The sequence below is a fragment of the Falco punctatus genome (genome assembly GCF_963210335.1).
Source record: "Falco punctatus genome assembly, chromosome: 6".
NCBI classification, from domain to species: Eukaryota; Metazoa; Chordata; class Aves; order Falconiformes; family Falconidae; genus Falco; species Falco punctatus.
Genome location: NC_137585.1, coordinates 34,499,171 through 34,521,621, shown reverse-complemented (window position 1 = coordinate 34,521,621; position 22,451 = coordinate 34,499,171). Strand labels below are relative to the sequence as shown.

Here is a 22,451-nt window from a genome sequence, read left to right as displayed (position 1 = left end):
AACGCACAGTGTGTAGTTCACAAAATGACAAAAACATGCTATGATGGTGTCCATCCGTACCAGAGGCAAACCAAAGCTGAATGCCAGCACTGTGTGGAAAATATTAACAGCCACAGCCACAGGTCCTCTCTTTATCTTAAGCCTCGAGACAGCAAAGATAGCTGTCACATTTCTCATCTCCCTCTTTCCAAAATACCTTCTTCTTAAATAGACAGCATCACTCTCAGCCCCCTCCCACATCCCTTCGTTTCTTTTCTGTGGAGAAGCAGAAAGTAAAGGGTACTTGCAGTAAAGGAATTCCTCTGAAGTCAGATCTGATCAAGGTTTTTGGTCCTTGTTTGATTCAAAAGTCTGCACTGATAGATGTGGTATGCTTGCCTAGATCAATCAGATTGAGATTCTATATTTTTTGTTCTGCTGAAAACACCAGAGAATGAAGATGCTTCTTTCCAGGAAATCTGGATACAAAAAAGTAAGGTCTCTGATACTGGGAAATACCCTCAGCTGGTTTCTGACCCACTGTGGCCAGCCTTCATATGTAACCTTGGGAATGTTATGTATGAATACAGATATGCCTAAAGATGCAGCTAGTCCTCAGTTATCTGGGGAAATTTTGGCTCAACGTAACTTCTAAAATCAAAATCTGGTGTCTTAAATCTCTTGAGCCTTTCTGGAAGCATTTCTTACTGTTATTGCATGCCTCGGTTTCCCATACATACAGCAATGAATTAAGATAAGCACACTGCCACATTCCCAGTCAAACACTGCAGCTTTTCATCCACATTTAATGTTTATCTACTAAAATCCATCATGAGGCAACTACATCAATGGCTTTTGCTCTTTATGCAGTCCCAGACTAAACCTGAACCAGTGGCAAAGCTGGAAACAGCTATCCCTGCCCAGCTGCCAAAATGAGCCCAAATGAGCTCAGCCCCAGGTCAATGCCACTGGCTGGAGCTCAGCCCCAGGTCAAGAGTCGTCCATGTTCCCATCTCCTCCACCCATTTGTTGACAGAATAACTCTATTTACTCTTCTCTAGTTGGAGTGTGGTTGTTTTTCATGAAAAACAAAGGGGCACGTACAGAGCTGCAGGGCTGTAAGCAGAAGGTAGTGCAGGCAAGGTAGGTGAGGAGGACCTGGGGCTAGAAGAAAAGCAGATGTTGCAGGGAGGAGGGAGCAGCAGTGCAACAGCGTGCAGGGAGCCCAGCGTCAGGAGACTGGGCAGCAAGAAGTGCAAGAAGACCAGAGGCAGTCTTGTTGGTGGGCATTGAGAGACATCGTGCTGTGCTTTCATCTGCAAGACCACTGTGATAACTGGACCCGCTGGCTACTCCTGTCTTCCTTCCTTCAAGTGTTCTACACCTGCCAGCCAGCATCTGCTTCATCTTTGTGCTAGGAAGCACACACCCTGCATTTTGCCTCTCCCTCCAATGGGACCAAGGAGGATAGCTAAGAAATACAGCAGTTGCTCAGCAACTCCCTGTCCCCCAAGGAGGACAACATAAGCTCTCCGCACCAGCCTTCTGGGTTGCTTGTCTCTGCACAGCTGGAGGTGCTCCTGCTCTACCCTGACATTTTTCAGGCTTGACCTGCTCAGACTGCAGATCTTCTCGCCCTGCAAGCCTCCAAAAACTCCATTTCGGAAAAGAAAAAAACATTGTACAGGGTGCACTGACCCATCGTGGCAGGACGGTGCAGGACAAAGGCCGAGCTGAAGGGACATGGCATCAGGTTATTGATCGCTGAGGAGACCTTGAGCTTGGGTAAATAGATGTCCTCCTTTCTCCCCCATTCCATGTGTGTGTAAGCTGTCTTGCATAGGGGTATGGGCCAGGCCTCACAGGCAGTAGCAGGCTTCAAAGGTAGGTCTGCAGCTCTGGGGAAACCCCGGTGCCTATCACCAAATCTAACAAAGTGGTTCTGCTGCTGTTGCTTCCTGCCCTCCTCCCCCCCACCCCTCCATCTGTGGTTCTTTGCTTGTGCCCGCTGTTTCTGAAGGGATACTGTGATAGCAGAGAATTGCCCTTGCTCTCCTGCTCCACCCAGCTTGGTTCACTGAGGAGGAGATCCTCCCCAGGGCTTGCCCAGAAAGGTGACCCATGAGAAGCAAGGGAGGGCAGCCTTTGCTGGGCCTGTTTGTACCATGTACCTCTCTGGAAGGGTGTATTAGAGCAAGCAGATGTGCAGCTGATTGTCCGAGTGCTGATGTTCACCAAGCTGGGTTTAAAGTGAGTTATTTGGTGCTTACGTTCCACAAGTGTGTTCCCATGTTGCAAGGCAGCCTAGAGGGCTTGGCACTCAGTAACTAGGGGAAAGCAAGGAGACCAAGAAGCCCACTCATCCTTATCATGGGAACATTCCATGGCATCCGTGCAGGCTAAAATGTGCATGAGGCCAACCATCTCTTCTCACATCTGCAGCAAGTCCCTCCCATGCACTCATGCCCCCACGCTCATACGCACCACGGGGCACAAAGACAACTCACAGACACGTAGACAGGGCACTGGCATTCCCCAAGACCTCTGTGCCCTCCCACACGAATGCATTCACATCCCTTGCCAGCCACAGAAACACAGGAAGCCTTTGGGGGCGATAGCAGAGGAAAGGAGAAGGAAGGCAGGTGAGATAATGAAGATTAACATGGCTCTCTTGGGCGATGGCATTTCTTACCCTCAGAGTCTGGGGCTGACGGAAGGGGAGAAAGAAAAAGAAGCAGCCTGAGGGAGATGAGGGGCAAAGGAAGACAAAAGGTGTCTCCTGGCACAAGCGGAGTGTGGTGGAGGGCTGGGTGTTACTCAGGTGGGAGTGTGGTGGAGGGCTGGGTGTTACTCAGGTGCTCTTTCCTCGCTAGCTCAGCTGGTGAGTCAGTGTCAGCATGGGCTTAGCCCTGAGACAGCCTGGTGAGAATGGCAAGGTTGGCTCACTTTTAGGGGCCGAGAGCAAAACGGCACAGCAGGCAAAGTGCAGCTTCAGGCTTCCAGGCTGTGACTGGTTTGTGCAACTTCTGTGTGCATTTGACGGCACGGATTTCCTTTTGCATTGATTTCTAGGTCAATAAAATACCAGGTTTTAAATAATTCTCAGCGGGGGAGGACCACACGTTTGTCTCCAGAGAAATTAGTTATTGTACTCATTGGTGGTTTTGGCAGAAGCAAAACCCAGCAAATGCCTTTGAAAATTAAGGGATTACCAGGAGGCACAGACAGGACACTGTCCTGGAAGCCTGCCTCCCACCGAATTAGGAGTTTTACTCACATTCACACTGAGCGAAGTCTTTGATAGTCAGCACACAGATCTGTTGAGACTATAGATCTTGGGAGAGGAGCACAGAGATGGCATAGCACCCCCGGAGACAGATGTAAAGGGAAGCAGAAAACCCAGCCTGACCATGGTGTGCTGTGTCACTAGATATACCTGATGGAGACTGAGGAACAGGAGGAAGATGCCAGCTCCCTCTCAAAGGACAAATCAGAGATTAACTCACGTGACTGCCTCCGCTATGTGCCCCTTGGGATAGCCTTTCTTTTGCTGGCTGGAGCTGCTGCAGCAACCTGGTATTTCCTAGGTAAAAATTCAACATGTTTTGCCCCCATGCAGGAGGTGGGTGGGGTGTAGTCAAGGCAATGCCGAGCGTAAAGCATAGTAGTGACTCTGGGTGATCTTTACAGACTCATATATATATACGGGTAAACCCCTCTCTCCGACCCCTCTCTCTACCTTATCAGCAAGGTAATCCAGTAGTGTCTTCTGTTGGCAGACTACAGACCATGGCACCTGGAACCGGCCATCCTGCAGTTCTACTGTGGCAGCCTCCAGGTTCTCAACTGCCAATACTCCCCGGACCTTGGGCAGGTGGAGTCCAGAGCCTTTTGGTTGGAGTCAGCTAAGCTCCAGAAGATGGTGAGGGCAATTTCATGACCAGAGCTGGCCTTGAGGGAGTTCAGTGAGTAGAAAGAGGAAGGGGTCCGGTACCCTCCTCCAAGAGACAGTCTTGGTGGGTCTGTACAGCTAGAAGGATGAAACACAGAGTTGGCCATAGTTCCTTTGCCACTGTAACATTGCACAATAGTTATCAGACAACATTCTCATTGCAGCTGAAGGAACTGATTCGTGCCACAGAGCTGGGTCGATACTACAACTCGAGCACAGTGTATGCCTTTGGGTGAGTAGCACCCACAGCACATTTGCTTGTTTGTGTGTGAAAGCTTCCAGTCGATTGTACTCTGGTTTCACTGAATTCTGGCCATGACAAACTGCTGCAGTCCCCACCATGAGTTCTAGGCTGGGCTGGGCAGTCCAGATCCAGAATGGTTCCAGCATGACAGGGCTGGGGCTATTTTGATGTTCATGTTCATCTGAAGTCATAATAAATAACCAAAACGGAGAAATTTTCAGAGGCAAAAGTTCAAGAGAAAAAAAATCACTAGGAAGATCTGAAAAAAACCCACCCCGGGCTTGGCATTCCCAGTAGAAACTAAGCATCTGGAAATTAATTTGTCTAATTCAATAAAGTGATTTTATGGCCTGATCCTAGGCACCCAAAGGGAGAGGCCAGAAAAGGTATTCCAGCCAAGAAGTATGGTCCACCTGGGAATAGGGTAACAGTGAAATGGGACAGATGTGGGACTACAGCTTTTCAGGTCATCACAGTAGATCAGGAAAGCAGGAATAACTTCCAAACTGATATATAAATTTGCTTCTGATTTTTTTTCCATGGAAAACTACACCTCTAAATTTTTCCTTCAACTAAGCAAAATTCCAATTGTGATGTAACTCGATTTTCAACCGGGAAAAGAAAAGTTTCACTTGCAATTCTTCCTCTAGCCTTTTACTGAACAAAGGTTTGTTTCAACATCTCTTCCCCCTCCCCCAGCCAATTTTCTCTGCCAGCTGGTTGAACAGAGCTTTCCCAGTCACAGCCTCCTGCAGCTTGAGCCTGCCCAGCATTAATGGCTTGTGGTAAGGTACTGAGTCATAAATCATCCACTTGTCACCACTGGGAGGTGAGACAATGAAGTCTTGAGTGTTTCTTTTTAACCCCTGGTCAGTAGTAACCAAAGGTCATTTCTACCTGAAATGAGACTACTCATTAGACCAGCCTTGATTAATTATCACAGTAATTTGACCACCTATGGTCATTACTAAAGACAGATGGCGTAAAATGTCTTCCTCTCCCAAAGGACAGAACGTTAAGCAGCACCATGGACATAGCAGCTCTCCTGCCCCACTCAGAGTGGTTCTTCTGGGTCACAGCAGCAAGCTGGGAAGCCTGCACAGATATGTCTGATTTGTGGAAAAACAGGGGGAGGTTAATCTCTGGGCTTTGTCTCTCCAGTGATTCTGGAGAAGAAGAGAGAGGATATTTAACATGCTATTTCTCTGTTAGGGAGGGTGCTCTGACCTTCTTCTTCTGGTTTGCCCTCCAAATCCCTGAGAGTCAGCAGAAGGAGGTGACTGCTGAAAGGGTAAACACAACGCTCCATCAAGAGCTCTCCACCAGCTTCAACAGCTCGGGCAGCCTGTCCTACCAGATGGAGTACAGGGTCAACCCAGACTCGCTGGTTCTGCTGGGTAAGTACCAGCTGCTCAGCTGTGTCATGAGCAGTCAGAAATGCTCCAAGATTTATAAGTTGCTGAAAGGAGGTTAGGAGAAAAAACCAGAAGTCACTACTGAAGAGGATAAAGGAAACCTGAAGAGGATAGGGGGAAAGTGAGGATCAGGAGATACATGTATTTCTTCCTGATGAAGGACAACTGAAATCTGACAAAAAAAGCATCCTTCCTTTGAAGGATTAAAGATTATTGGAGATACAGCTGACCATGACCAGCTAGGTAATTTTTTTTTTTTCTCACATCAGTTTTGGCCTCTGTGGAGTAAGATCTTACACAGGTCGTGACTTTGATCAGCTCAGCTCAAAAATAACAAGCAATTAGGTTTCCTACTTTCCTTTGGGAGATTATTCCAGGCTACTTGATTGAGAGAAGACCAAAGGCAATGTACCTGAGTCACCACTCATCTTTCTCTGACACAAAGCACTGTTGCCACTTTGGTTCTTGACATATAATTTTAAGGATTATTTATTGTTGCCCACAGTGAAGATCACAGCCTGTTTAAAAAGCCATCCCTACAGGACTTCTTTAAAATAGGTGTTAGATAAAGAACTAGGGACCTGACTATATTAAATTCATCCAAGTCCAATGGAATTTGTGTTTGGTGTTTGCAATGGGACTTAACTTCTTAGCCTGAGCTGATCCCTCTTAGAGAGCCCCAAACCTCAGAGGTTTTAAAATACATTGTGTTTCTTCTCTCCCTTTGGGACTCTCATTTCCAAGTTTCTTCTTCCCACAAAATGTTACATTCCCAAGCCTTTTTCCCCGGATTTGTTGTCTTGCATTTTTCTAAGGTGAATCTTATGTTAATATATCCCATCCATATTTTAATTTTTCCCTCCACTTCTTAAGTGTTTTGGTTTGGGTGTCATATTTTGATGTCCCCAAAGAAAATTTGATTTCCTCAAAATTATTTTTTCTCCTTTATCCAGACCACCATGTTAGGATCTTGTTCCTAAGCTGCATTAGCATCTCATAAAGACATCTCCTCCTCCAGTTACCATCAGTCACTTCTACTTACAACTTTTTTCCAGCAGACCAGACCTTATGCTCAGTCAGTTTAAATAAACTTAAGAAAGATACCATAAGGTAATATGCTGAATGCTTCCAAGTCAGCCCATCTAGCATTTCCCCTTTCTTTACTCACTTCATAATGTAACTCATAAACACAAGTGATGGTGCTATTCTTTTGGCTGCTCCCAGTTACTTCTTATTCCCTTCACATCTGTTTCACTGTTTTATTCATTTCAGCAGACCACACTTCTATTTTGGCATTAACACACCCTCTGTAGTTTCTCCAGCTCCTTCTGATTTCCCTAGTCCTTTCTGCCTCCCTCTCCGGTCAGAAGCACAGTTTAGCAACTGAGCCAGAAACCTCTTCTACTGCTCGGCCAGGGTGACCTCAAGCCAGTGGCTTAACCTCTGTCTTCATTTGTTCTGTAAAATTGAAGGGAAAAAATAGATAGCTAATAGCAAGTCATTAGCACATCATTACTTTCTGACAGACTCATTTGCTGACCTGCTTAGCTCTAAACACTAAGTCTGGCTGCAGCCTGCCTTAAGACACAGAGCTGCAAACCACGGACCAGCACAGGAACCTCTCCAGCCTCTCCAGTGCTTTGTTTTTACTAACTGCTACACTCAGCCCAGGACACTGGCTCCCCCTTTCCCCCAGCGAGTTTCAGGGATTCCTCCTCCTCACAGAAAGTTAGTTTTATTACCTTCAGATAAAAGAGTACTTAACATCAGCTCAGCACACATCCTTCCCTACAGCACATGAGCTTCTCTAGCAGCCTGCCTTATGCCTACAGGATCGTCTTTCCACAACATCTGTTTTTCCTATGACAAAACTGCTCCGCTCTCCCCACAGAATTGCAAACTCTGCTTAGGACCTACAGAAGACCAAAAGCCTTGACCTAGGCAAGCCCCCAATAACAATTCTCACACCCAACTGACCTCATGGTGTCTTTTATTTTGGCAATTACTCCCAGCAGCACCTGATCTCTGACCAGTTCCAGTTCAGCTGGGAGGCTGGAGCAAAGCCCAGCTCTCCTAAAAGTGTTGTCCACCCTGTGACTCTCTTTTCCACAGATTTATGGTCTTTGCTGGTGGTTTTCTCTGCACCTTCCTTCTCCAGAGGTGGACTCTAAGGATGCTGAGTAGCTCATCAACCAGTGGTCATCAAAAGACCTCTTTCCCCACCCTCAGTAACTCCCAAACTTTGCAGTGAGGGAATGAGGATTATATCTATATATGTGTGTGTGTGTATGTATAAAACTGGGAGAACAGGGAAAGGGTCAGCAGGTGGTGAAGGCACTGGGAAGTGGGATTGGCTGGCAGAGAAAGGGAATGGCTGCCTGAAGCAATGCCCAGCCCTCCTGGGGAGGGGAAGAGACACATGAAAACAGGCAAAGAAAAAAGGCAGAGAAGCCCATGGTGGGCTGGAAAGCACGAATTAGGGCTGTTGGATTCGGAGCAAAGGCTAGAGAGATTTCCCAGAGAGATGAGGTGGGGAAGGCATGACTGAAACAAGTCCCTGAGAGCAGACAGAGAAGTGCCTGGAGGATGTCCCATGCCAAAATTGTGAGTCACTTACATATGAAGGGAGGGAGACCTCACCTGCCATGCTAGCATTCGGACACTACCAGTTTATCTTTTTGTTTATCTTCCTTTATATATTTTCTTTCTAACAGAATCCAGTGTGAAAGACATAGTAGTGCTGAAATCCACTCTGGGTAGGCTATCTTTTCCTTTCTTTTTGAGTTTGTGACTTTATGGGAGGGATTTTTACAGGGGACAGAAAGCTTGTTGGCTTCCTGGAGTTGTAAGTCCTGGGAAGGGGAGATGAGAACAGTAGCAGGGGAGCATCAGTGCTGCTGCTTGGCCAGATCCAAACTATATGACGCAGCTATGTGTTGAACGGCTCCGAGCATTCTGACACCTCTGCCCCAGTAGCACAACACTGTGCAGAGACACCAGCTCCCAGGGGCAGCGCAGCCACCTTAGTCTTGTCCCTGTCCTATTGAGTCCTGTCAAATAGCTTGGTGTACTGGTACAACAGTGCTATTTCCAGGCCCCATGAAACTGCTGAGTGGGGTGGGTGGGTTCCTACATGGCTCTGCACAGGATGTGCTGTCAGTCATTTTGGACTCTGTTGTCTTAGTGATGTTTGAAGATGCTTCTAGTAATTTCAGGCAGTGTTGTAAGTGCTGTGGCTGGCAGCTTGCATTAGATATGCTGTTAGAAACTTACCTTTAAACTGACTTTTACTCAAAAATCCTGGTCTGGAAGCCTGCTGAAACCTGGAAATCAGATGAGGGGAATATAAAGCTGGGAAGAATATGAGAATGAGAGGAGAAAGAGGTGAAAAAGAAAATAAAGCCAGAGGAAGATAACTGTGCTGTGCTGATATTTGAAGCCTGAGGTAACACTAGCTTAACCAAGGAAGAGGCTTTCTTATAGAAAGAAACTGGGGCAACAGTATGAGGGGACCAGTGCCACCACAACATATGTAAAAGTAAACTGAGATCACTGGGATGAGTCAGCCTTACCCTGAAATAGGGCTCACACTATTTCCCTTACAAGCACCCCTAAGTCCCCCTTTGCATCCATTCACATCACCCTGAGGTTTAAAGCCCTCTATCTTTCCCTCGGATCCAGGTTGCTACAGGTACAGCTACGTCCAAGAGGATGATGTTCTAAGGCTGGAGGGCCCTGACTACCTGGCCTCCAGTTGTCTCTGGCACCTCCACAGCCTCAAGGGCTATATGATCAAGCTACGCCTGGAGTGGACTCTCCCAGACTGCAGGGATCGCCTGGCCATGTATGACGCAGCTGGGCCCCTAGAGAAACACCTCATCACCTCGTAGGTAGCTCCTGAGCAGGGCACGCACCACGGGGAAGCCGTGCAGGATGGCACAACACACCACAGCAGGGGAAGGTGTTAGACTACATCAGAGGAAATTCTCTTTGATGCAGAACCTGCCTCTTGCTGATCATCTAAAGTCACTGATGTGGGATATCACAAAGCCAGCCATGCAGCCTGAGAGATTACAGCAGCATGAGCTGTCTCTCTGCTGGTCTTTTATTTGATTGAGTTAGTGCCTCACAGCAGGCATGTGCTGAGGATAACACAGACCTCCATTGTCTCTTTCTCGTTCTTCTCTTCCATTAGTTTGTTGCTTGCTTCACTCCCATCTTTTTATCTTTTTCCTCTGAGGATCTATGGCTGCAGCCGGCAGGAGCCCATCGTGGAAATCCTTTCATCTGGCCCTGTCATGTCCGTTGTGTGGAAGAAAGCCATGTACAGCTACTATGACCCCTTTATCCTCTCAGTGCAGGCAGTGCCCCTCAAAGGTGAGAAAGGCTAGAGGAGGGTGGCCATAGATACAGGAAGGACACAGGTTATCTCCTACAACATCACAACTTCTAGAGGTACTCCATCCCCATTAGGGGCAGAAATCACTCTAGGTTGCAAGGGTAGAGGTGATCAGTAAAAAGCAGGTTAGATGTTGCTCTCTCACCTGCACTCATACATCAGCATCTGGCTCGAGTCTTTACAGCCCTGGCTCTGGCAAGCAGAATGAGTGGTTGTGATACTTTAAGAGAAGGCCAAGCTCTCATGCATGGACAGACCAGATTTGGCATGGACATCATGTCCAGATGCACTTGCAGATAAATGTCAATTCAACATAAGAGTCTAAAACAGCACTATACGTTGCCATTACCCTTCTCTGGACAAAAGGAGGAGGCTAAAAGTCTTGCCAAGTAGAAATGGCCCCTTGAAGGGGAATGGTGGAACGTCCTAGTCACCTTTAGCATCAGGTCTTGAGGCCCCATTTCTGCCTTCTTGCAATGGGATGAGTAAATGGCATGAGTCCAATGGGTTGGCTGCCAGGTAGCAGAGCTTTGAACATCTGTATTTACAGCCTGCGAAGTGAATATAACTCTGCAGGAGGGCCTGGAGCTGCAGGGAAAGATTGGCACCCCACACTACCCCAGTTACTACTCACCCAACACGCAGTGCACTTGGCACATGACGGTAAGCCAGCTCTCACAAGAGCATCCACCCCATCCCTGAAACCCGTGCGGCACTCCCCGCATTAGGCAGGGAATACAACCAGTGCTCTGGCCTGCAATGTGTGAATCGGCGTCTCTCCCCTTCACACCTACCCTGCTCATTTCTGTCATGTGAGTGGGCTGCAGCATTCATAGGATCCATCTACAGTCTGCTCTGGACCCCCTTGCCTGCAGGTCCCATCTCTTGACTATGGGGTCACCCTGTGGTTCGATGCCTACGCACTCAGCAGACAGACGCACGACCTGCCCTGTACCCAAGGCCAGTGGATAATTCAGAACAGAAGGTGTGTGCTGGGGTCCTGATTTCTCTTACTAAACACTTGGGATTAAACTGGGATTGAATCTCTGTATGTTCCCTGCTCACTTCAGCCGCCGGGTCTGAGGAAGGAGAGCCTATCACCACACTCAGTGGCCACAGTTTGTGCTGGTGCCTCTTGTTTTTCTACTTCTTTTTTAACTTCTCTTATTCACAGGCTTCTCAATGAGCACATTTCTTACAGATTTGCTTTGAGCTACCAGCCTGCCTTCTCTGTCTTGCTGTTTGCATCAGGCTTCCTAGTTTTCTCTTGTCTGTGTAACCTTGGTGTCCTCCCACGTCTCCTGTGTTTGCAAATCTGCCTGTCACCACCTCTGCAATATTATCTGTGTGTGCCATTGCCTTGCATCCACCTCCATACAGATCTTCCGCCTAGCTCCATATCCTCCTGCTTTGACTACAGCCACTTCCCCCTGCAAGACTTCTCAAAATTAGCATCCATATACAGCTGGGGCTGCAGCCCACCCCTCCCCAGGCACAAAGAACCAGGAGATGCTGGGCTCCCACCTCCTCAAAGCAGGCTCTGAGATGGTTAGACCTATGGCTTTTTTTTTTCTCCCACTTACTGCAAAATTGCCCCTTTCCATCCAAGACTTCCCCCAGCCCATCTCATTAACTTTCTCTCCATTGCTCCTGTGGGGGGTAACTTCTTTTCCTCTAGAGTATCTGATCCAGAAGCTCTGTTCCCCTTGCTTAGGATTTCCACTTCTCCTCTCCCTGACATCCTCTCTTAAACTGTCAGCACCGCAGTTTCTACGACATGGAAGACAAACGTAAGAACGGAATTGCTTTGTGTGGTTTGAATTCAGCCCTTGCCCAGAAAGTGGGAAATGTCCAAAGATAGTAGGGTCACTCTGAACTCTGGGTCTCATGCCATGTTGAAGGTATTTTGCCTTCCTGGCTTCCCCCCACACCCAGTCTGTGTGTCCCCCTTCCCACGGAGACCCCTTGCCCCACTTTGTTGTCTTCTCCTCCCTCCCTGCCCAAGACACCCCACCTGTGTTTGCTCCTCAGATTGTGTGGCCTGCGGACCCTGCAAGCCTACGCTGAGCGGATCCCAGTCACGTCCTCTGTTGACATTACCATCACCTTCACCTCACAGATCTCCTTAACCGGCCCCGGCGTACAGGCAGCTTACAGCCTGTACAACCAATCTGACTGTAAGTTCAGGCTCCTCCCTGCTCCTTAGTAGCTGGGTAGCAGCCCCTGTGCACTTGGCTTGTGTTAGAAGAAACACATCACACATCCCGTGAGCCCTAGGTGCCATCTGCCTATCAGGCACGTGTTCACAAATCAGTGATGCACACACCACTGATGTCCCAAAAAGAAGAGGCATTTACATGTAAAGCTGCTTCTGCACATGTGGCCCTGCCACATGTTGCCAGAGCATCCATGCACCAAAACACCAGGTCAGAGAGTAGTCTACAGTCCCACCCCAATGCCCACATCATGGACTGCTCTTGAGAATTCAATGAGATACCACCTCCAGCTTGAAGTGACTTTTATTTCAATTACAAGAGCTCTTAGAGCTGTTTCCTGCTCATCTTGGAATCCATGCAAGCGAGAGACAAATGAAAACATACATAAATACACATATGCACATATGCACATATGCACATATGCAAATGCACACCCACAGTCTGTCTTTCCAAGGTTTCTCCACCTCATTCCTAAAGGTGCCTGTAACGCACACCAACCCCTGAATACACGCACCTGCCAATACGTGTCTAACACCAACCTTTCAAGGCCCCAAGCAAGTTTTAATAATAATTCCAAAGAACCTGTTTCAGCTTTTCTGCAGCATTAGGAGTCCTGAAGCACTGTTAAACCAGACATACAGCATACCAGGCGGTGGTTGTCCTGGCTCTTGCCCATTGGTACAATGGGAAGCGGGGAAAAGCCCTCCTTTCTCTGGTGCATAGGCTGGCTCCATTTGCCCTTGTTCAGAGCAGATGACGTGGCAGGTTTTGGGGAGCACAGCAAGTGCCACAGCACACTGCTGCAGCACACATGCAGTCAGGAAGGTGTGCAGCTCCACACTCCATTTTCAAACCACAGGGCTCTGGTGCAAGAACATTTCCAGTCACTGGTGACTAACTACTCTTTGGTGGTTTCACAGCCTGTCCTGGGGAGTTCTTGTGTTTGGTGAACGGCTTGTGCGTCCCAGCCTGCGATGGGATCAAAGATTGCCCCAACGGGCTGGATGAGAGAAATTGTGGTGAGTGATTTCTTCTCCCTGCTGGTCCCTGGTCTCAGCAGCACGCAGCCCCTTGCTCCTTCAAGGGAAGACAGAGATGGTACGGATTCAGTTAGCCTAGGTACAGCCTCGTACCTCCCTCTAGAAGCTTAAAAGCCTCATCCCCACTGCTGTATGGCTTAAGCCTACTCGGGAAGGAACAGCAAGACCTCTTGCTCCTGTGCACAGCACAGCCTTCCTGGGACAACACCCTAGTACCCATGCACCGAGGGCTCCAGGCAGCCTGCAAGAAGCCCCCTGCCCAGGCTGTCCCCCATCTTGTCCTGCTTTGCCCCTACCCAGGCACGACAATCCGGCTCAGCCCTGGGCCACAGCCCCCTCTGCTGTCATACCTCTCAGCATCCTCCTCCAACCCTCCCACCCTGCCCACACCTCCCCAAACCCACCCGCTGCCCTGCTCTTTCCCTTTCCCCCCCAGGCCATTTGTGACACTTGATCTGTAGAGAGCCTTACCCATATATTTCGACGCATTTTGGGAGCATCCAAGTCCTAGATCAGCCATCATGCCAACAGCAGTTAGTGCTGATGCGGACACCATCCCCAGCATCCCAGGACTCCTGCAAAGCCCCATTCTCATAGAAACAGCTATTCAGGCTCAGGCATGACACCTAATTCATCTATTCTCCCACCTCTGGGGGGGGGTGGGGGGCTCATCACATCGCTGCCACCACAAATTCTTCATTAGTTGTCCCCTACAGCTGTTTTTTCACAGACAGAAAGTTCCCTGAACCACTGGAGGCAGTGGCCAATTCTGAAAGATTTAAAGGCAGTTATAGAACAGTGGAAGGAAGGAAGGAAGGAAGGAAGGAAGGAAGGAAGGAAGGAAGGAAGGAAGGAAGGAAGGAAGGAAGGAAGGGAGGGAGGGAGGGAGGGAGGGAGGGAGGGAGGGAGGAAGGAAGGAAGGGAGGGAGGGAGGGAGGGAGGGAGGAAGGAGAAATCTTTCTCAAGGAAGTTTTAACTCAGTTCTGGAAATGTGAGAGCTCTCACAGCATTGCCAGTGTTGGGTTTTGTATTGACTGCAGTCTTGCTGACAGTGCACTCTGTCCAATCATCCAGCTGTCTGACATCAGGGCTTGCTTGCTTCCCTCATGTAGACATGGATACATATGCATCCTTATGAATAACTAATTCTTTCTTGAATCTTGTTATCATCTTGACCCCAGGGATATCGTGTATCATTCAGTTCCACAGGTTAACACAGATCACAGTGAACAAAATGCATATTTGTTCCTCAGTGTTTTCCAACATCCCTTTATTTTTGAAAAAGAAAATAGAAACTTTGTGATTTCTTTCCTTTCTTGCACTCTTGCCGCTGTTGCATCTCTGCTTATTTCTCCGTGCCTGTATGCAACAGTCCTTGTCTTTAAAATCAGTGTTCACATTGCCTCAGACCTTCATGTGCCTTTAGCTATCTGGAAGCCTCATGCTAATTACTGAAAAAATTACAGCCATTGCAGTAAGAAAATGCCTGGGAGGTACTGGCCCATCATGTTTGGTACTGTACATAGATACACACAAACACAGAACAAGTTCCTGCTATGAAAATGTATAATCAGAAGTCATACTCCATGATGGGTAGGCACCTTAGGCCCATCTCCATCCTGAGCAGCTATCAGAGCTCATGGACACTGAAGAATCCATTATTGTTCAGGACTCACCTACCCAAGAGCAAGGAGAGCAGCTGCTCTGTAAGGGAAGGTGATCCATGAGCTGAAGGTGACGTCAAGGCAGGAAGAACAGTGACCTTACCAGAGAGAATGCAGTCCTACAGAACCTGAATGAGGCAAGCAGATCGGGTCTGCTGATGGCAATCTGGGGTCAACCAAGAGTCCAGTGACATCAAGGCAAGTCCATAGCGATGAGGCAGGTCCGAGGCCAAGCAAAGAAATCCAGGAAAGTTAAGCCAGCATCAGCAAAGTGTAAGACAGGGTGCAGGCAAAGACTCACAGCTCACTAGACTGCAGCTGGCCTTAAGAACACCTCATGAGGTCAGGGAAGAGGTTGCAGAGCTTACCGGTGCAGTTGGGACCCTGATCTCACATCTGATGTCTTGTCTTTTGTGCCCAATTCCTGGGTGCTTCCCTCCCACACAGTGTGTCCTGCAAAGTTCCAGTGCCACGAGGACAGCACTTGCATCGAGTTCAGCAGGGTGTGCGACCAGCAGCTGGACTGCACCAACGGGAGCGATGAGGAGCAGTGCAGTGAAGGTAGGGAGGGGACAATGCTGGGCTGACAAATACCTTCCCCGACACTCGAGCCAGGGCTGTCGGTAGCATACTTCCCTCTTGTGAGCTAAGGGCACCAGCTAGGGGTCAATGTGCCCAACCTGTCCACATTTGCTCTGTTTGTAGCTAACCAAGCATGCTCAGGAAATTTCCTGTCATCATTTATGGAGTTCCCCCAAGCTCTCTGCTGCCTTTCCCCCCCCCCACTCAAAGGACTTCAGGCTGCGCCTACAACGTCAGCCTCTACATCCCTCAGCCTTGGCTCCCCTTCCTCTTTGCAGGGGTCCCCTGCGGTCCTTTCACCTATCGCTGTGAAGATGGGACCTGCGTGAAGAAACCCAACCCCCTGTGTGACACCACTGCAGACTGCAATGACCTGTCCGATGAGAAGCGTTGTGGTGAGGAACACTCAGTCACACATCATCCAGGCAGGTTCAGGATGCCACGTAGCTGCAAGTCATCCCTTTTTCCCCCCGCCACCCCAGCATAAGCACCCACCCTCCATCGTTCCATCACCTTCTCCCTACCCCAGCCCCACAGCAGCAGTGGCAGCAGCAATGAGCCAGCTCTGTGTTGAGCTGTAAGCAGGCGCTTACTCTTTGGACAGCTGCTCCCCATCTCCTTCAGGCCAGGTAGACATGTCTCACAGGCCAGGTCCTAACCCCAGGCTGCCTGTTGGACCACTATGCTGGTGTATGTGAAGTAACGCTATCCTACGAAGCTCCAGTGAAATCACCCATGACTGCATGATCACAGGCAGGGAGAGAGCTTGTGTTCTGATTTCCCTGCCTGTTTTTTCTGGACCCTTGGTGGGGAGTGAAAGGAAATGACTGCAAGGGTTCCCCAGCAGCACAGCAGGTAGCACAGACAGCGTGCTGCTCCAAAGCATCCCCAGGCTGCAGCCGGAGGTGGGCTGAGGCTGTGCAGGCATCAGCGGGGGCACCACTGGGAGGGAGCGCTCACTAGACCTGTCCTGGACAGTAAATGAAGCATCTGCTGGCTGGGTTAGGCAAGGGATTAGAAGTCAAACTCTTCAGTCAATTAAGTAGGAAATGAAGGGCAGGCACAGCATATTATGCTCCCTTCCTCCCCTGAAGTACCTGCTGTGTCTCCTTCTCCTCAGACTGTGGGCTGCAAGCCCCTCTCAGCAGGATTGTGGGTGGTGTGAATTCTGTGGAAGGGGAATGGCCGTGGCAGGCCAGCCTGCAAGTTCGGGGACGCCACATTTGTGGGGGAACACTCGTTGCTGATCGCTGGGTGGTCTCAGCTGCGCACTGCTTCCAGGATGAGAGGTAAATGGAGAGGGGAGGGTACCTGACAGGAGGATTTGCATTGTTTTCCATGTCATGCATGATGGGAGGATCATGCAGCTTGTGAAGATGACATGGGGCAGCTGCACCTCTCATCTGGCACCTGTGCCATGCTTGTCTGTGGCTTGGAGCTGGAGAAAGGGGTATGGATACACACACTAGTATTTGGGTGTGCATGCAGGGAAAAAGGGGCAGTGCTGAGATTCACAGAGCAGCTTTGGGAGGGCAATGGTAGTGGAAGACATTTCACACCTCCACCTTTGCTTTGGCTCTGGCTTGTCCCCATGCTGTGAAAACCTTGGAGGTGTCAGCATGTGCTAGGATGGAGCCAGGATAACGTTACCTACGGAGGATGCTGTTTGGGTCTCATGCTGCCCACCCTTGGGGCGTGCTCTTTCAGGGGAAGCACAGTCTCTCCCCTAGTTCCTTCCACCAGTGTACATACCACAACGGCAGCAGTAACATACCAATCGGCGGTTCACTCACGCTTTCAAACTAGGAAGAAGTGAGGGGGAGGAAGGTCCACAGCTCTGCTAGGTGACAGGGCTGGGTGGGGAAGGAATGTGCACCCTGAGACCCAGTCTCCACCTCCTCCAGACTCCACTTTTTCTCTACCAGTGAGCCAGTGGGGGTCCCCCACCTCCCAAGATACTACTGCTGGACTTCCCCAGCTGCCCTTCCCTCCTGATGCTATGGAGCTTGGGGAGGAGGAGCTGCTGGTCATCCTCGGTATGGTGACACTAGCCTTGGTAGGACTGGGGCTGCTTTGCAGTTGCGCTTCTCACCTCACCTTGCTCCTGCCGTGCTCCTCCTACCTGTGTCCTACAACCCTGCAAGGAAGCCCCCCAGTACTGGAAGCAGGCCTTTCAAGTGGTCCATGTGGGCTGGATTTGGCCATTCCGGAGTGTCTCAGTGCAGGATGGATGGAGCTAGCACAGCCCTGTTAAATGGCATGTGTGTGCACCTGTCAGGGAGAGAAACTAAGTGGTGTGAGAGATAAGAAGTAAGGGAAAAGAGGAGCAGAAGAACAGCAGCAGCCTGGGGTGGACTGTGCTATGGGCATCTGCCTGTGAACACAATAGGCTAGAGGTTGGTCCTGAAGGGGAGTTTGGAGCAAGAGAGATGGTCAAACCAGCCCAGGGAGTTCTTTGTACCCAGAGGCGCAGTGTGGGAGAAACCAGCATGTGTAAGGCAAAGGGTAGGCAGGACTCGGAGCCTAAAATCAGACATCTTCCTGCTTCCTCCTGATCTGGTCCAAGGTGAGCTCCTCTCTGCTCCTCAACCTCCTGCTGGGGACAGGGTCTCCCCTGGCTGTTAGCTCTTAGCTGTTCTCTTCTCAGAGGTGTCACCTTGTTAGGCTGTCCCCAGCTTTAGCCCCTGTTTCTGTAAAGGGCTGTCATGCCTTTTAATGCCTTCACTTCTGAGCTGCTTTTCTCACTTCACTCCCTCTTAGAAATTTCTCAGAGCTTGCACCTCCATGTCTCCTCCTTGCAGCTTTGCTTCACCAGCTCAGCTCTTGCTCTCTGTCCTGTCATAGTCACTTGCACATGACCAGCCCCTCTTGCTTGCCTCATCTACATACACCTTTTAGCCTGCTTTGCTAAGGATAAGAAGCAAATATGAGCGAGTTGCCTGGGTGTATGAGTGTCTGCCCAAAGTTAGTCCCACTGTACACGTGTTCAAGGCATCAAAGAGATGTCCCACCCAGTCTGTTGAAATCAGTAGCCAAATAAAAAAAGACACCCCACTGAAGGAGTTGATCATCCATATCGGACTCCTCAAAAGACTGCAACAGAAACAGTCAGGTTCCACCCATCCTTTTCCATTCGTGTGATGAGTTATCTTCTCTGCTGTGTCCTACAGACTGTCCTCTGCCTCCATCTGGACTGTTTACTTGGGCAAATATTTGCAAAATGCCACCAGTCACACAGAGGTGTCCTTCAAGGTGATCCGCCTCTTCCTCCACCCTTATTACGAGGAGGACAGCCATGATTATGATGTGGCCCTGCTCCAGCTGGACCATCCTGTGATCATCTCACCCTTAATCCAGCCCATCTGCTTGCCTGCTCCTTCTCACCTCTTTGAGCCTGGTCGTCATTGCTGGATCACTGGCTGGGGAGCCCTCAAGGAAGGTGGTAGGTGCAAGGTCTTTGCTGGTGGCCTATTGTAGCAGAGCCAAGGTGGAAACATAGGTTCAGATGTGGGGTAGGCTGACTAGGCTTCTGTTCACCTCAAAGCGTTATTATGCTTTTTGAATTTTTTTTATTATCACCTTCACACCCTTTGATTTTGGGTCACAGGTTGGCCAAAGTTACCTGTTGAGTGCTTTGAAACCTCATTTGGAGAGGCAGGCATGAAAGTCTGGTAATCTGTATGAGGACAGCATGTGTTCCTTCATCCAAAAACTAGAATAGCCCTTCAGGAATTAGGGGTCTGTCTAGTGGTTGTTGAACCATGGTCACAGCATGGAGCAGCCTCAGTCTCAAAGCTCAACCCTATGCTTACATAGACATGTGGGATCCTGTTGGGTCATTCCCCAGAGACAGTGCCCGAATGGAAAGAGCTGAGATCAAAACACTGCTCTTCATCAAACTGGGACTGGATCTCATGGGGACACCCATCTGTGGCCCCTGCAGCAACATTTTCCCAATGTAAAAGACTCTAGGACCTGGGTCCCCCCAGCAACACCAGTATATTCAATGGGAGCAGTGCAGGTTCCCCTGAGGATCACACTGTGTAATTATTAGCATGCTCCCTGGGACCATTTGACCATTTTGACCACATAGGACCCACACACTACTAGGGGACAGCATGGGCCAAGACCTGTTCCCATGGTGTGGTATGGATGAATCCCTTCTGTTTTGTGAGGAAGAGTTTAGCTGCATAGGTATGGAACCTTCATGTTCCCTCCCCACAGGACCAGCAAAACAAGCCATTTTCTAGTAGTGCATGGCACAGGAATATAGGTGTGCTCACCCAGGTCAGCTGGGTGCCTTCACTCACTCACACACTTGCTCCAGCTGCTTCCTAAATGTATCTATCCAGAACTGGACACTCCTGGGTTGCACACTTAACTGGAAGGACTTAACATCCATTTCAATGAGAATCAAACCCAAAATTCTGACATCTCAGAGGTTTCCCCAAACCAGAATCCCCCTTGTCCCAAAAAGCTGAAGTGCTCACACTACGTTCCTGTAGGAAAAGGGACTGAAGGGGAATGTTACTTGTTCCATGCAGATGAAGTGCTCTGCTAGCAAAGTCAGAGACTGTGAGGCCAGTGGAGAGCAGAACAGAATTCAGATGGCAGCTTTCAGCATGCAGTGAGATGGGCATGAGCTGGGGGATCATGGTAAACGGTGGGAAGCTCCACCATTGCTTACCTGCACTACTTTTGGTGCTCTACCCCTCAGGACACATCAGCAATGTTCTGCAGAAGGTGGACGTGCAGCTCATCCAGCAGGACATCTGCAGTGAGGCCTATCACTACATGATTTCTCCCAGGATGCTGTGTGCTGGGTACCACAAGGGCAAGAAAGATGCCTGCCAGGTGACTGAGGAGTTGTGGGATCAGGGTTGACTACCAGAGGTGGGGTGTGTCCCTAGTCTCCATAAATTAAAATGAGTGTGAAAAGACTTTAAAATGCCTGAATCCCCCAACACTTCCTCTGATCTAAGTGGCCAACCACAGCCCTCAGGACCACTTCTTCCCAGCACCTTTGCCTTAGAAAGGATCCAAATACATTTAAGCTTCTTTTCTCATTTCAGCCCATTGTCCACTCTTTACCTCCCACTTTCAAGTCACATGTCTACATAAGCGTCTTACCCCATCAGCCTCTTCAGCATCCGTCACACACAGTAACCTGTCTGTTCCTTCATTACTATCAGTCTCAAGGAATTCCTCTGTCTCTCATCCTTCTGGGTATCCACTTAAATTCCACCAGCTTCCTTGCACTCCACACGTTTAGAAATGCCACACAGAGCATAAAGAAAAATAGAGCAGTCAGCTTCTTGGGACCCGGCTAGAGGGGAGGAATTTGCATGATGAAGGAATGCAAAAATGGGTCAGATGTTTGCACTAGAGACTGGTTTTGACATCTGCTTAAGATACAAGAAGTGTTGCAGATGTCCCAGGCATGAGTTGAGGGGATACAGGAATCTGCATACAGAGGGACTCAGAGCTGGTATAATCGTTCAGCAGGAGAAGCTGGTTGATCACCATCACCCCATTGTTCTTTCCTTTTCTCTAGGGTGATTCTGGAGGTCCGCTGGCCTGCAAGGAACCCAGTGGCAGGTGGTTTCTGGCTGGTTTGGTCAGCTGGGGAATGGGATGCGCACGTCCAAATCACTATGGAGTATACACCAGGATCACTCAAGTGCTGGGCTGGATGAACCAAACCATGAGCTGAGAAAAGTGCGTCTCTGCCTTCTCCCCATCAGACCTACACTCACGTGGCACTTATTTCTAATCCTACTTGCCTGTCAGAGAAAGAGAGTTTCTGTGTGGGATGTTGTCAGACCCAGGATGGTCTTCTGAGCAGGGTAAAAAAAGCCTGCCGTGGGGATTGTAGAGAAAGGCAGGCAGACCCTCTTCCCCATCAGTGCTTCCCAGGGAGCATCCCGAGATGTTTATAGGCCATCCATCCAAAACATCTGGGGGCAGGGGTAACATGACACACGGCAATGGTCCCATATTGCTCATTTCTGAGGAAAGGAACAAGGGGAGTTGAACTTTCCATGAACCATGTGATTCAGCCACACTCTTATGCTGGAACATTTGCTGAAAGAAAATGTGACTGATGTAGTTAGATTTCAGTAACCGTGAAATCAATCTGCTTCCCTCTTCCTTCCTGCTGCTTATCCTTCTTCCCCCTTCCCCTCCCATCACTCCTCCTCTTCCATCTCCCTAATTGCTTCTTTTCTTAGCTGGCATGTGCTGTTCAGGGTTGTTCAGCTCAGCCAGGCAACTCTTCACGTCTCACTGACTCCCAGGCATGAGACCAGCATCACACCCCCCAGGCGCGTGTCCTGCCTCCCTGCTGGCGCAGCACCCAGCCTCCGCTGCTGCACTTTCCTCAGGGACTGGCCCTGGCCCTCAGTGTAAAAACACTGGAGCAGCCTCCCATCCCGTCCCTCAGCCCTTCCAAATACCTTTAACATGAGGGTGTCTCAGCTGCTTCCATCTCCTAACTCAGATAATCCAGGAGGTGAAGGAGAAGGCTTCAGGGCACAGTGCTTAAACAGTGACTGCTATGGGTTTGGGTTTTTTACTAAAAATAGATATATATGTGTGTGTATGTGTGTCTGTGTGTGTATAAAATGGGCCGCTCTCTGGAATTAGAAATAAAATTAATTTGAAGCCTTTTTTGGCTCTAGTTTGCCTTACTCTGTTTAAAATTATCTTGGGGTTTGTATCTTTTTGACCAAACTCCAATACTGAAACTGGCAATGGGAAAAGTTTCCACACCCCTGCCTCCCGCTCAGCTGTCCCCCAGGCACAGTGGGGTCAATATGCTAGCCAGATAGGTGGTCCTTGCCTGCTGTTATGATTTAGGGGTGTAGATACAGTGAGCAAACCTGCTCTGTAGTCCACCTGCCTACAGAGGGGATGCAGCAAGATGCAGTGGGAAGTACCTCCAGCCCCTAGAAAACAGGT

The 22,451-nt window shown here is 49.3% G+C and overlaps 1 protein-coding gene across 1 annotated transcript; it reads left to right on the top strand.

Moving 5' to 3' along the window:
- Positions 1–3,339: 3,339 nt before the first annotated feature.
- Positions 3,340–22,159, top strand: TMPRSS6 (transmembrane serine protease 6). The gene is made up of 17 exons (XM_080392959.1): positions 3,340–3,566; positions 3,759–3,901; positions 4,096–4,163; positions 5,388–5,572; positions 8,305–8,346; positions 9,272–9,476; positions 9,831–9,967; positions 10,540–10,652; positions 10,865–10,974; positions 12,021–12,166; positions 13,126–13,224; positions 15,357–15,470; positions 15,770–15,886; positions 16,612–16,780; positions 18,662–18,933; positions 20,209–20,345; positions 21,046–22,159. Exons 1-17 carry the CDS (start codon positions 3,419–3,421, stop codon positions 21,202–21,204), a joined length of 2,364 nt encoding a protein of 787 aa, XP_080249085.1. The 5' UTR covers positions 3,340–3,418; the 3' UTR covers positions 21,205–22,159.
- The last annotated feature ends 292 nt before the right edge of the window (positions 22,160–22,451 follow it).

Coding starts and splice junctions, on each gene's coding strand:
- TMPRSS6 (XM_080392959.1), top strand. CDS start 3,419: ATGGAGACTGAGGAACAGGAGGAAGATGCCAGCTCCCTCTCAAAGGAC. Junction 10,975..12,020: donor TGGATAATTCAGAACAGAAG/GTGTGTGCTGGG, acceptor TTTGCTCCTCAG/ATTGTGTGGCCTGCGGACCC. Junction 18,934..20,208: donor GGGAGCCCTCAAGGAAGGTG/GTAGGTGCAAGG, acceptor TCTACCCCTCAG/GACACATCAGCAATGTTCTG.